Source organism: Euleptes europaea, chromosome 4, assembly GCF_029931775.1.
Source record: "Euleptes europaea isolate rEulEur1 chromosome 4, rEulEur1.hap1, whole genome shotgun sequence".
In the NCBI taxonomy this organism is placed as follows: domain Eukaryota; kingdom Metazoa; phylum Chordata; class Lepidosauria; order Squamata; family Sphaerodactylidae; genus Euleptes; species Euleptes europaea.
This window is the reverse complement of record NC_079315.1, coordinates 40,868,441-40,882,046: the sequence shown is the minus strand read 5'-3', so window position 1 is coordinate 40,882,046 and position 13,606 is coordinate 40,868,441. Positions and strand designations below refer to the sequence as shown.

Sequence of the window (13,606 nt, the reverse complement as noted above, 5' to 3'; positions counted from 1 at the left end):
TGAGATCTGCTTGTAAAAAATGTGTTCCCCTACTAAGCTATGTCCCTACCTAAAAGACTGTTTGCACTGTGAACGAAAGAAGGATCTCCAGCTCTCTGATCCTCCAGCTAGAACTCTTTGCCTCCTCTACAAAACTATGAGCTCCCTCTTGACACTTTCTTTGGCTCTAAGAATCAGGGGAAATTAAAAAAAAAACTTTATAGAAATACTGTATTAATTTCAAAGCTTAAATTTAAAAAGTACGGGTCTGGAAGGGTCTGGTTCCCACCCCCAGTTTTACATGCTGCAGAAGAGAAAATAAAATCCAGCTCACTCAAAGCAAAGCCAATCTTAATTACCTTTTCCTTTGCCAATATCCATAGTTTGGAAAATTAAATCCTTTTCAGCAGCAGCACTGAAGTCCTCATGGGGCGGGATGTGATTTTCCTGCTTAAGGCCTCTTCTAATCAATGTGAGCCGGACTGTTTGGCCAGTGTGCCGCAGAACTTCCACAGCTTGCTGGTTAGTAAAACCCTGAAGATTTGTTCCATCCACCTGAAGGATTAAACATATGATAATTTCCCACAGCCTACTAGAAGAAGGGGAAAATAATATACAACTGTGTCATTCAAAATGAGCCAAACCCCGTTTGAGCCATCTGCAAAATATTCTTGTTCTGATCTCCAGCTACCTGTTTTTTTAAAATCCATTGCTCTACTGTCACATCTCTGAAATATTATATACGTATCTCCCGCTAAAAACCACATTCTGATTTATTCTGCTTTCAGTATTTATAACTCACAAGGCTGAGTTTACATACATATTTCCCATCATAACCTTATCAGTCCACAGTTCAGTTTCTATTGTTGGATAAATAATATCGTGGTATAGCTGACCTTGTGCTAATAGCAGTCTGACATGGTCATGTTATCAGTAGGGATGCAAATTTTCAGGTGGGGCCTGGAGATCTCCCACTATTACAACTGTGGCTCTTAGCCTGGGGGTTTGGCCTGGGGGCCCTATAGCAGTTGACAAGTTTCTACATTTTATATCTGTTGAGTGTTTTTGCTTCTGAAGCAGGGAGTCTTGAGAGGCAGTTTGTCAGGGGAACTATCAGGGAAGTGCAGGAAAGTCACTGAACAACTTCAGCAATGGATCAAAGCAGTGTGGCTAGTGAGGGAGCTGAGGCTGTAACATGCAAGGTCTGTGGAATATAAACAAATAACTAGTGCTTGTAGGGAGAGTGTTAGGAAAGCTAAAGCTCAGTATGAGCTTAGGCTAGCGAGAGATGGTAAACACAATTAAAAAAGGGTTATTTTCCTATGTACAGAGTAGGAATAAGAACACGAACAAGATAAGCCCATTGCGGGGACCAGAAAGTGAAATTGTAACAGGAGATGAAGAGAGGGCAGAACTCCTCAATTCCTACTTTTCCTCAGTCTTTTCTTGCGAGTGAAATGCTGCTCAACATGGCATAAACAGAACATATTATGAGGGAAGGATCCAGGTAACTACCGACCCATCACTCCAGGTAACTACCGACCCATCAGGAAAAGCTTTTGAACAAATCATCAAACGATCAGTCCTTGAGCATTTAGGAAGGATGGATCTGATCACTAAGACCCAGCACAGGTTGCTCAAGAACAAGTCATGTCAGACTAATCTTATCTCCTTTTTTGAGAAAGTTACTACCTTGTTGGATCAGGGGAATGCTGTAGACATAGTTTATCTTGATTTCAGTAAGGCTTTTGATAAAGTTCCCCATAATATTCTTGTTGACAAATTTGGAAAATGTGGTTTAGATCCTATTTCTGTTAGGTGGATCTGTAACTGGTTGACAGATCGCCCCCAAAGAATGCTTGTTAATGGTTCCTCATCCACTTGGAGAGAAGTGACTAGTGGAGTGCCTCAGGGATCAGTCCTGGGCCCTGTGTTGGTCAACATTTTTATAAATGATTTGTATGAAGGAATAGAGGGGATGCTTATAAAATTTGCAGATGATACTAAATTGGGAGGGGTAACAAATACGGTAGAAGACAGAGCCAGGATAAAGGATGATCTTAACAGGCTGGAGAAATAATAATAGTTGTATTAGCTAAATCTAATAAAATGCACTTCAACAAAAATAAATGTAAAGTCCTGCATTTAGGTAGGAAAAATCAAATGCCTAATTATAGGATGGGGGAGATTTGTCTTAGCAGCAGTGTGTGCGAAAAGGATCTTGGGGTTTTAGTAGCCCAAACACTGAACATGAGTTCAGTGTGATGCAGTAGCTAAAAAGGCAAATGCAATCTTGGGCCGTATCAACAGAAGTATAGTGTCCAGATCACGCAAAGTGATGGTATTGCTTTTCTCTGCTCTGGTTCGACCTCACCTGGAGTATTGTGTTCAGCTTTGGGCACCGCAATTTAAGAAAGATGTAGACAAGCTGGAATGGGTGCAGAGGAGGGCAACAAAGATGGTAAGGGGTCTGGAGACCAAGTTCTATGAGGAAAGGTTGAAGGAGCTGGGTGTAGAAGAGAAGACTGAGAGGGAATATAACAATCTTCAAGTACTTGAAGGGCTGTCATATAGAAGATGGTGCTGAGTTGTTTTCTGTTGCTCCAGAAGGTCGGACCAGAACCAACGGCTTGAAATTAAATCAAAAGAGTTTCCGGCTAGACATTAGGAAGAATTTTCCAACAGTTAGAGCGGTTCCTCAGTGGAACAGGCTTCCTCGGGAGGTGGTAAGCTTTTCTTCCCTGGAGGTTTTTAAGAAGAGGTTAGATGGCCATCTGTCAGCAATTCTGATGCTATGACCTTAGGCAGATCATGAGAAGGATACCTTGGCCATCTACTGGGCATGGAGTATGGGTCACTGGGAGTGTGGGGGGGAGGCAGTTGTGAATTTCCTGCATTGTGCAGGGGGTTGGACTAGATGACCCTGGTGGTCCCTTCCAACTCTATGTTTCTATGATCTCTACAGACAACAAAGATCAGTTCCCCAGGAGAAAACGGCACTTTGAGGGGTGGCCTCTATGGCATTGTACCCTGTTGAGGTCCCTCCACTCCACAAACCCCACTTTCCCCAGGCTCCAACCCCAAAATCTGCAGTTATTTCCAAAGCTAGAGCTGTCAACCCTAGTTATCAGTGGCTACTGTAACAATAAAATAATGATCTACAGGAAAAACTGCAGAGGGCAAACAGAGCAATTACATTTCTGATTATATAGGAGTACAATTAATATTAACATCTGCATTAGTTTCCAAAAAGCATATTAGCAGTAGAAAGCACAAGAAAGACAGCTATGCTTGTAACAAACAGTATCTAGCAATGTAGGTACTACACATGTATAACAGTGGAATCCAAAGGAGAGTTATACCCTCTTAAGTCAATTGAAGAAAAGAATTTAGTCAGACAGGCACAGTTTAGGATTGCAGTGTTAAATACCACAGCTGCACTTAACCTTTTATTGAGCAAACAATTTTGAAGACTAGTGAAGGCATAATTCTATTTTCCAGCTAGTAAATGTATACGATAGGGTACACAGTCCATCAAAATAGGTAATGTCTAGTTATATTAAAAAATCTCTTAAAATACTTTTCTACAACCATGCATTTGCAAGAGTAAGCAATATAGACATGATTACGTACCGCTATAATTTGATCTCCAATATGGATTCTGCCATCATGTTCAACTGCGCTGCCTTTTGTGATACTCTTTACAAAAATGCCAGAAGGTTCTGTGATTTGGAATTAAAGGTCAAGTAATGAATACTACATTTGAGCCACTACTATATCAGCATAACCCTCCAATTGCCCTGTGTCTGTAAACCACCACTCAACAGTCTATCACAACTTTGGTTCCCACAACTGTGTGATATATTCTCATCAGAGCATTTAACCTAAAGTACTATAATGTCAGCCAGTGCAGGTTCACTGAAGCCACTTTCATCTAAAGTCTTAATATTGGGGGCAAATATATACTTTTAAACATTTGCAGGCAGGAAACTCCAACCATAGGCTCCTTGGCTTATGTACATTTATTATGATAATGTACGCAACCTTCAAAATATGTTAGTCTCACTCATACATTACAGTTCTAGTGCCTGGACAACTTCTACATGCTACAAATACTATGAGTGAGGAGGTCACCCCAAGGCTTCTAGTTACTAAGAGGTAATGTGAACATTCAAAAGAAGCAGGGATTTTTGCAGAACCCTTTGTTTTTTACAAAGTAAATGAACAATGCATCAAGCTATTCCAATCTGCACAACCATCAGTTAAAAAAAACCTTCTTTTTTTTTCAAAAATCTGACTCCACATAAATCCTTCTGTACTTTTAAAGATTTACAGTGCAATCCTATGCAGAGTTACACCATTGGTCCACTGATTTCAATCAACTTAGAAGGGTGTAACTCTGCTTAGAATTGCACTGTTAGAACATCACTTCAAAAACTCATGGTGCAATCTTGAACAAAGAGACACAGTTCCAAGCCCACTGACTTAGCTAAACAGCCAATGTAGAAAACTAGGAGGGTATAAGGATGGGAAAATCAGCGTTATATTTGCGATCTACTATTAATATTACCTGAGATTTTGTCTCCAATGTAGCCAGCAATAGTTATCCCTAATCCTTGGATGTTTTTTGTAAGCTCCACATCAAATGTGGTTCCATCTGTGTCGTTTCCAACATTTGTCTCTTCTTCTCTCTTAGAAAAAAAAAGAATAAAATATATAAAGTTTTAACTGCTGTTATGTTCTCTAAAGCCAGTCTTTACATGAATTGACAATAGTAGTTATACATCTCATCCAAGCAGACAAATTGCATAGATAACATTTCTCACCAGAATGCTGCGGAACATATCATTAGAAAAACTGGATTAGATTTAGATGAAGGTGGAGTGAAAATTGGGGGGGAGCAACATTAACAATTTGAGATATGCCAATGATACTACATTACTGGCAGAAAATAGCGAAGACTTGAAACAACTACTGCTGAAAGTTAAAGGAGAAAGTACCAAAGCAGGACTAAAGCTGAACATCAAGAAGACAACAGTAATGACTAAAGGAGAATTAAGGTTGACAATGAGGAAACTGAAATTGTTCAAGACCAGAAAGCTACAAGCTTGTGCCCTTGTAGAGTGGGCATGGACCTGGATGGGTCACTGGACTCCTGCCCCCTCATACGTCAACCTTATCGCAGATGTCACCCACCTAGATAAAGACTGGGTGGAAACTGTCTTCCCCTTATTAACACCACTACAACAAATAAACAAGTTATTATCTCGTCTAAACTCTTCAACTCTGTTCAGATAAAACAATAAAGCCTTACGTACATCCAGTGAGTGTAGCTGCCTGCTGGACGAGGACTGGGGCTCGGGGGAAAAGGTAAGGAGAACTATATCTTGTGATAGATGGAATTTAGAGACCACAGGTAAGAACTCCAGGCTAGGCCTCAGGACCACTCTGTTATAATAAAATTTGGTGAAAGGAGGGTCGAATCTGAGTGCTCTCAGGTCACTCACTCTGAGGGCCGAAGTGATCGCTACTAAAAAGGTGGTCTTGTAGGATAAGAGGGCAAGGTAGCATGAAGCCATAGGCTCGAAGGGCTTAAGCATCAACTGAGAAAGAACGAATTTAAGACTCCATTGGGGAGCTGGGGCCATAACTGGGGGAAAGTGTTATTTAGTAAGGCCGAAACAGTGTCCGCATCAAAGACTGCGCCAATAAAGTCTATCCTTCTCACTGGAGTCAACCTAGACTTCTTGCGGTTAATTACCAGACCCAAAGACGACAGTGTGTTCAGGACCAGATCAATGGAAACCGACAAATCCTCACCGGATTCCCCTACAAGTAGCCAGTCATTGAGGTAGGGAAAAATAGTGCATCCCTTGGTAGCTAGATACTCAACTACTTCTGCTACCACCTTGGTGAAGACACGGGGAGCTGTAGCCAAGCCGAAAGGCAAAACATTAAATTAATCAATCTTCCCATCACACTGGAACCTGAGAAATTTACTACAGGAAGGATGGATGGATACATGAAAGTAAGCATCCTTAAGATTTAGGACTGCAAACCACATGCAATGTGATAGTAAAGGGAGCACCTCCTGTAGCGAGAGCATCCTAAACTTCCTCATGTGGATGTGTCAATTTAGTGCTCTAAGGTCCAAAATCGGGAGTTTACCACCATCTTTTTTATCAACCAGAAAATATCTGGAGTAAAAATTGTAGAGTTGACCAGTGGGTGGGACAACCTGGACAGCACCCTTAGAGACCAGTTCCTCCACCTCACATAATAACTCTTGTGGAGCCGTCTGATCCACAAGAGGGGGGAGAGTGGATCAAATAAACAAAATGCACAATATTCAAAACCCATGAGTCATCAGTAATTGTTAACCATTTACCGTAAAAAAACTTGCAACCTCTTGAAAAACATAGGCAGAACAGGAACATCAACAACATCTAGTCATGCAGAAGGCTGGGGGGGGGGTGTCAGTCCCCATCAACAACTTGTGTGGTATTAACTGCAAATGAAATGATCAAACAGCAAAACAAAACCAAAGTCCAAACAAAGGATGGAGGGATTGAGTGAAATAAGAAGGCTGGGGTGTGGGGGCTAGCCCCAATCACAACTTGTGTGCTCTTAACTGCAAGTGAGCCGATCTGGCACCCAAAACAAAACCAAAGAGGAGATAAATCGGAGATGATAAAATAGAGTAGATTTAAAAAAAGTGGTGGTGGTGGGGGAGAAATGACAACTTGTGTGCTATTAACTGCAAGGGAGACAATCAAGCCATAGAACATAGGAATAAATAAATCACAAAATAAATAAAGAACAAAAACAAAAAACCCAAATGGAGGATTGAGGAAGACATGAAGGCTGGAAAAAAGTGTGTGAGGGGGATTAAGTCCTGTGGTTCTGCTTGCATGTAGGATTAAAACTGCGGCCCATGCCCCTGCCCAATCCACCTCGCCTCCTGCAGCAACACTCCGATTGCTTGCAAACTCCCAGCCACATGGCCTTCCTCTTGATCCAGTCACTCTTTATAAGTATATATAAGTTGAGGCAGGGTTGAGTTAAAAACAGCCTGGTTTTTCTCTCACAGGGTGACCCTGTGGGATTTCGGGGGGGGGGTCATTTGGGTGTGGTTTGCCATTGCCTGGCACTCCCTGGTGATCCTGGTGTTTCCATGTGGGCTCCATCTGGGTGCGGACTGGGGCCACCCTGCCTTGCTCCTGAGCCTGGGCTATCCAGGTCAGGGCATTTTACAGCCTTATTTCCTAGATAATATTATTTACCTTCATGCTATGAAAAGTTCAACTGCCCATTTCTACACATTAGCCCTCCATTAAACAGACAGGATAATTTTTTTCCAGGCAGCTGGCTACCCTACAGAGTGGAATGGAAATTAAATAGATGGTAGGTAGACAATGCAAACTTCTCTAGAGGCTTTTCAGAAGTGTGCATTGCTCAGCAAGCACACATGGTCCCACTTGGCAGGCAGGTCAGGAACGCGTTGAGAGAGGAAGCAAATTGCAAGTTGTGCTGGGAATATAATCACAAGAAGTGCCAGCACCATGGTGCCAATATGAACACAATTGTGATAACTGTTTCAGCCTCCACCTCAGGCCATCCTGCCCCCACACTCATTCTGGCCAGCTGCCCTTCAGGGTGACCCCCTTCCTAATAACAGTGGGATGGTAGGGGACCAGGCTACGCCTCAGCTTCCAACACTGGCTCTTGTGAATAACCTGCCTCCAATCTCCCTTGGTCTTACGTTGTGCATTCGTCTGAAACTTCTCTGTTTCTGGCTCAGCCGCCACATTCCCCTTGGTTTTCCTTGGGGTTTTTAGGTTTGTTTTCCCTGGCCCTCCCCCCACCTTTTTCATTTCTACCAAGTTGCAATCAGCCCACAAGCTGCCTGAGGTTGCAGACAAGGAAGCTAAAGAATGCACCGCCTGGGGGCTGCCAAACCCCCCTTTTTCAGACCCCTCCCTTTCCTAACCTTAGGGTGTCACCTATAGGTGGCTCCAAAAAAGATCCCTGGAGAGTACAGACTAATACCTCACTTGTCCTACCCTCGGGGCTCTTCTATCAATGATGCCATACCTCAAGACTTTTCACTGTACGATGGCCACCACTTGTTCATGCAGAATCATGATGAGGTCATGTGGAGTGGGGAGCCAAGTCAGCATTCCGGCTACTGCCAGTGAACCTGGTTGACCATTACTTGCTGGGTTTTCAAGCTTGATGGCCTATGGTATGTGGACAAGGCTATGCCGATGGGCTGCTCTGTTTCTTGTGCTGACTTTGAAGCTGTTAGCACCTTATTGGAGTGGGCCTTTAAAGTGTGCACCCACTCCCACCATGTTACCTGGATGATTTTGTATTTGGGGCCCTGCGGATATTGTGGCATGCGAATCTTTCCTCTTGGCCTTCCAGGTCTTGGTGGGCGAGTGAAGGGTATCTCTTGCTCCTGGAATAACTTGGGCCCCAGCATGCGCCTAGTTTACTCAATTCCGTTTCAGGCACCTCAAGTTACCATAGAAAACTGGCCACCCTTCAGGCCCTCATTACCTTGGTCTTAGCCAAGAAAAGTGCACACTCGGGGAGATACAGGTCCTCTTAGGACACCTCAACTTTGCATGTAAGAATGGTTCGGCCAGGCCAGGCATCTGCACTCTGCTTGCCAAGTCCATAGCCAGAGCCAGGTCTCCCCATCACCATGTTAGAATCACAAAAGGCATAAAAATGGATTTACAGGTTTGAGCAGTCAATCTTGGCCAATTTCAATGGCATTTCATCATGGCAGTAACTCCAAGATCTCAGTTCTTCCTTGTAGGTTCATTCTGATGCGGCGGGGGAAGCATCAATTAGGGGTTTATGTCTCTGGACATAAAGGTGTTCTCAAGGGTGACCTGTGGCACGGGTGCAGTCAGGGATGCTGCAGGAACTTACGTTTCTCAAAATGTTTTCAAGCTGGGTTGCAGTTACCATATGCGGGGACGCCCTCTCTGACCCGAAGGTCTTTTTTTGGTGTGGTATCCAGGCCGTGGTCCGAATCACTAACCGGCAGTCCCCATGCTCTGAGCTGTTCATGCGCCTTGTGCACAGGTTTGTCCTTTCATGCCTGACCCTATAACACCTCGTTTTCAGCTATGTATATTCCAGGTCTCGATAACATTGCGGACTTGTTGCCTCGCTTTCAGGACGTGAGGTTTTGAACACTGACACCCAAAAGTGAACCAGCCCCCGGACCTCTTCCCAGAGGACCTGTGTGCCCTTGGCAACAGCTGATTTTGCAGCGTATTTAACTCAATTGATCCATCAGCACTGCACTTGTACTTACAGGACGTTGGGAAGGTGATGGCATTTGCCACAGCACTTCCTGGCCAGGATCTCAGGACACGGTCCTCCAGTACCCCGCTTCTTTGAGGGAACAGAGCCTTTCGGCCAGGACCATGGCATTGCGCCTTGTGGCTACAGTAAGGTGCATGGCTACTCTGCCCCTTGTTGTGCAGCCTGCCATTCAGGGCTGGGAGGACTCCCCTTTTTCTTCTAAAGAGTTTGGGGCCCATTCATTCAGGACTGGGGCTGCCACCTTGGTGGCAGGGAGAAGTTTGTCACCCAGTGATCAGTTGCTGGGGGCCTCTGCAAACAAGGCTTATATCCACTTGAAAGAGCACCTGAATGCACAAGCTGCCATGCTCCTTTTGTTTTCTTCTCAAGTTCTTTGAGATCGGTTTTGATTGTCGGACCTAGCATAGTCCATTGGGCTAGCTGCTATGCTACAGTTACAGTGTTTCTTTGGGCCCAGATCGCCAGGTACAAATTAGTTGGATCAGTTGCCATGGCATACTCTGGGATTCCTTCAAGCCTACTGTCATGGACAATGTCACACATTACCCCCCCCCCCCGATACCCTCATAATTCAACCCAGGAGAATGACCTGCCTGGTTGTAAGGGGATTGACCTTTTACTGGCTATGGTGGCTGCCCTTCGGGAGTTACACCCCAGGCTGCCAGGCACCTGACTGATTTGATTTCAGCTCTTGAGTGGCAACTTTGCCGAAACACTGATGCTCCAGCAACAGTTGACTTCATCTGGAGAAAGGTGTGCAAGGCTGTAGGCCTTTTTGTAAAATTGATCAGCGGTTTGGTGATCGGTTACCTGGACAATTCTTTCTGGCAAGCTGCATTATACCAGCCAGATGACGTTCATTTGTCCTGTGGGATCAGGACCTGTTGCTTCATCGAATGCAGGACTCTCTTCTTTGCTGATTGCAGCAGTAGGAGCTTTGGAGGGAACTGGGTGGTTCTCCTGCTCTTTGTCGGTTTTGGCATTGGGCAGGTTCCATTTAGAGAGAGGCTGCACCAGCGTGCCTGCCTTCCCCGTTTGGGGACCCACATAAGGGGTCTTGGGGTCGAGTCGTACTGCAGATGCCCAGTTCGGGGGGCTGTTGCCGACTCCACTCCCATGTGGCAAAAGTACCACTTACAGGTCTGCGCCCTAGTGGAACCACTGGTTCGCCACTCCGGTTTGCTCCCAACACTCAGGTTGGTGATGTCTATCAGCCAACAGGGTGGTTGCCCAATGCCTGGATTTGTTCATTAACCAACAGGGTGGTTGCCCGATGCATGGATCCATGCCCTATGCTTCACCAATGCTCTATCTGCTGTAACTGATAAAGCTGTGGCCTTTGTTAACCCATTTCATTGTGCCACTGTATTCATTTCCTCTCCTGTTTCCGCTACGGTGCTGCCCCTGCCCTTAGAACCGCAAGTATGGACTTATGAGAACACTTCAAAAAACTATCCTGAGGATGCAAAATGTTCCAATTTATTTGGCAAGTTTCCCCATTAGAAGCACAGATTTTAAAGTCTCTGATTTGAACCAAAATGCCACCTTCCTTTATTTCTTATTTCCTTAGTGATTATTTTTTTTTATAGAGTTTTATTATTTTTCAGGTATAGGATACAAAAGGTAAAAAGGAAGGGAGGGGGGGGTCCCATCTACAATCAATTATTACTCAAACAAAGCCTTTGGTTGATACAATAATGGATATATAGATTGGTTATACATTTAGAAAGTACCTAAACATACTGTTTTTAGTATTGTACTAACCTTTTAAAAACGTAACTAATCATTTTTAACTATGATTGGATACCGGATTCAGTAATTAAAAAGTATTCTGTAACAAGCTTATAGTCATAATAGCTACTTATTATTTGTACTGTTTTTAACTCACTACTGACATATATCTATGAAATGGTTGCCATTTTTCATTGAACTGGTCCATAGTTTCATCCTCTGTTTTATTCATCATAAAACTCATTTTTGCCATATTTGCATATTCTAACATCTTATCTTTCCATTCGTCTATATCTGGCGTGCTTGTTTGTTTTCATATTCTTGCAAGCACAACTCTCGCCGCCATTGTGGCACATTTGAATATATCTTTAAATCGTGAGGATAGGTCAAGTGGCATTATACTAAGCAGGAAACATTTCAGATCGATATTAAAGTCTTCATGAAATATGCCCTGGAGCTCTTTGTGGATCTTATTCCAGTATTGTTGTATTTTTGGACAGGTCCACCAGACATGGAAGTAGGAGCCGTCAGATACTTAGCATTTTCAACATTCTCCTTTTTTATCCCTTGGGTTGTTGATCTTCTGTAACATGTTGGGAGTCAAATGCCATCTGTAAAACATTTTATACCAGTTTTCTCTCACTTCTTGGCTAACAGTGAACTTTAAATCCGAGGTGAATAATTTCTCCTGTTTTTATCGGAACTATCTCGCCAAGGTTCTGCATCCATTTAATCATATTTGTTTTTACTTGTTCCATTTCTGAGTCATATTTTATTAGCAGTTTGTAAATTCTTCCTAATAAATGGTCACTGTGTTTCGTTATTATTCTTTCAAACTCTGTCTGCTTTCTCAGAGCTCCAGTTTTTAAGCAATCTTCTTTCAGTCTTGACCTCAGCTGGAGGTATGTTAACCAATTTATATTTTTGAACAAAAAGTTCAGTCTTGGTAAAACGTTCATTTTCATTATTGATACTCTGCCCAACCATGAATTATTCATCTTTATCCAACGATTCAAATCTTTTTCAATTTCTCCCCAAACCTTTACATAGTTTGCTTTAAAAAGTTATTCTTAAATGGTGAGCCATTATTTAAGTGTCATACCTAGGCACCTTGCACATTAGTGACAGTATTAGAATCACAGAGTTGGAACGGACCACCAGGGTCATCTAGTCCAACCCCCTGCACAATGTAGGAAATTCACAACTACCTCCCCCACACACCCCCAGTGACCGATACTCCATGCCCAGAAGATAGCCAAGATGCCCTCCCTCTCATTATCTGCTTAAGGTCATAAAATTAGCATTGCTGACAGATGTTGAGCTAAAGACTAAATCCTGAAGACGGGCAAAATCCTGGCAAACTAAAATGTCAAATTAAAAATGACCCAGGAACTAACAGCAGTTTGATTATTACAACTACTTCATGAAAATCAAATAGGAAAAGATACTAGGTTGCCTTGGAAAAGCAATTGGTATAAAATCAATGTGAAATTTAAGGAAAGAGTGCTTATTTGCAAGCTAGTTTCCCCAAAACAATGCATTTGATATGTATGGAGAATTATGCCTGAAATCAGGAAGGACAAAAAAAGAAATTTAAAATAAAAATTAATAAAGCCACAGAAATAAATTATGCCACCGGCAAAAACTTTTGTCATGTATTCTTTCTTTACCTCCTTTACTTATTACAGTTCAACTGCAGAGCACCTCTTTCCACCAAATAAAATCAAGTTAACTGAAGTGTCTTACCAAACAGCTGTCACCTAAACTACAGAGAACACTGAGGCTGTTGTTAGAATTGATGGGGGTGGATATGTTCTTAAACAAATGCAGAAATATCGGCGTTATTCTACTCAATTGTATTTCTTTGTATAAACACACACACAGCCAACCCCAAATCCTCTTTCATTTCCTATATTATTAGCCACATTTGCCCTTGGTGTCTTTTCAGAATGTTAAGGAGTCATTTGTGACTCAGGAGCAGGCAGAAGATAGAGGGCTTTGGTAAATAAGGGGCACTTTTCAGGGAGTAAAGGAAGATAGCCAGCACAGAAAAACAGAAATGAAGAGTACTGCATCCAATGAAGATGGCAGCTGGCTAGTTGGCACATGGCTAGCAGCAGCTGAGGTTGTGGCAGCTGACCTAGGTGAAGAGCTGCAGCTGTGTGCCGGCTGGCACTGAGAGCAGCTGCCTGATGGATTCTGCGGAGGTTGAGGTGAATATGGGAAGCAGGAGAAGAAATGCATATTGGAGAAACAGTTTTAATAATCCATCTGGAGCTAAAGGGCTGCCACAGAGTATGTGGGAGGTGTTGCAATACACTGATTGCTCAGCTTCTGTTAAAGCACCATTCAAGTAGCACATTGAGGTTAGTGGGTTAGAAATTATTTGCATATTTCTTTGTCTGGCTCCCAAAGTCACTGGTGCACAGACTTCCTACTGACTACTGGAAAAGATTTTTAAATTGTATGATGGTAAATTACCCTCCTTTTACATGTTTAAGGTCTACGTACGAATACGGCCACCCACATAACAATGAACCACCACTGGATT

The 13,606-nt window shown here is 43.0% G+C and overlaps 1 protein-coding gene across 1 annotated transcript in view; it reads right to left on the bottom strand.

Moving 5' to 3' along the window:
- LOC130476168 (multiple PDZ domain protein-like) overlaps positions 1-13,606 on the bottom strand; it is a 195,463-nt gene that overhangs the window by 146,118 nt on the left and 35,739 nt on the right. The window contains exons 8-10 of the mRNA XM_056848044.1: positions 4,550-4,670; positions 3,613-3,701; positions 339-534 (exon numbers count right to left, since the gene is read on the bottom strand). Of these exons, the coding sequence (XP_056704022.1) occupies positions 339-534; positions 3,613-3,701; positions 4,550-4,670 (406 nt within the window). The remainder of the gene's footprint in view (positions 1-338; positions 535-3,612; positions 3,702-4,549; positions 4,671-13,606) is intronic.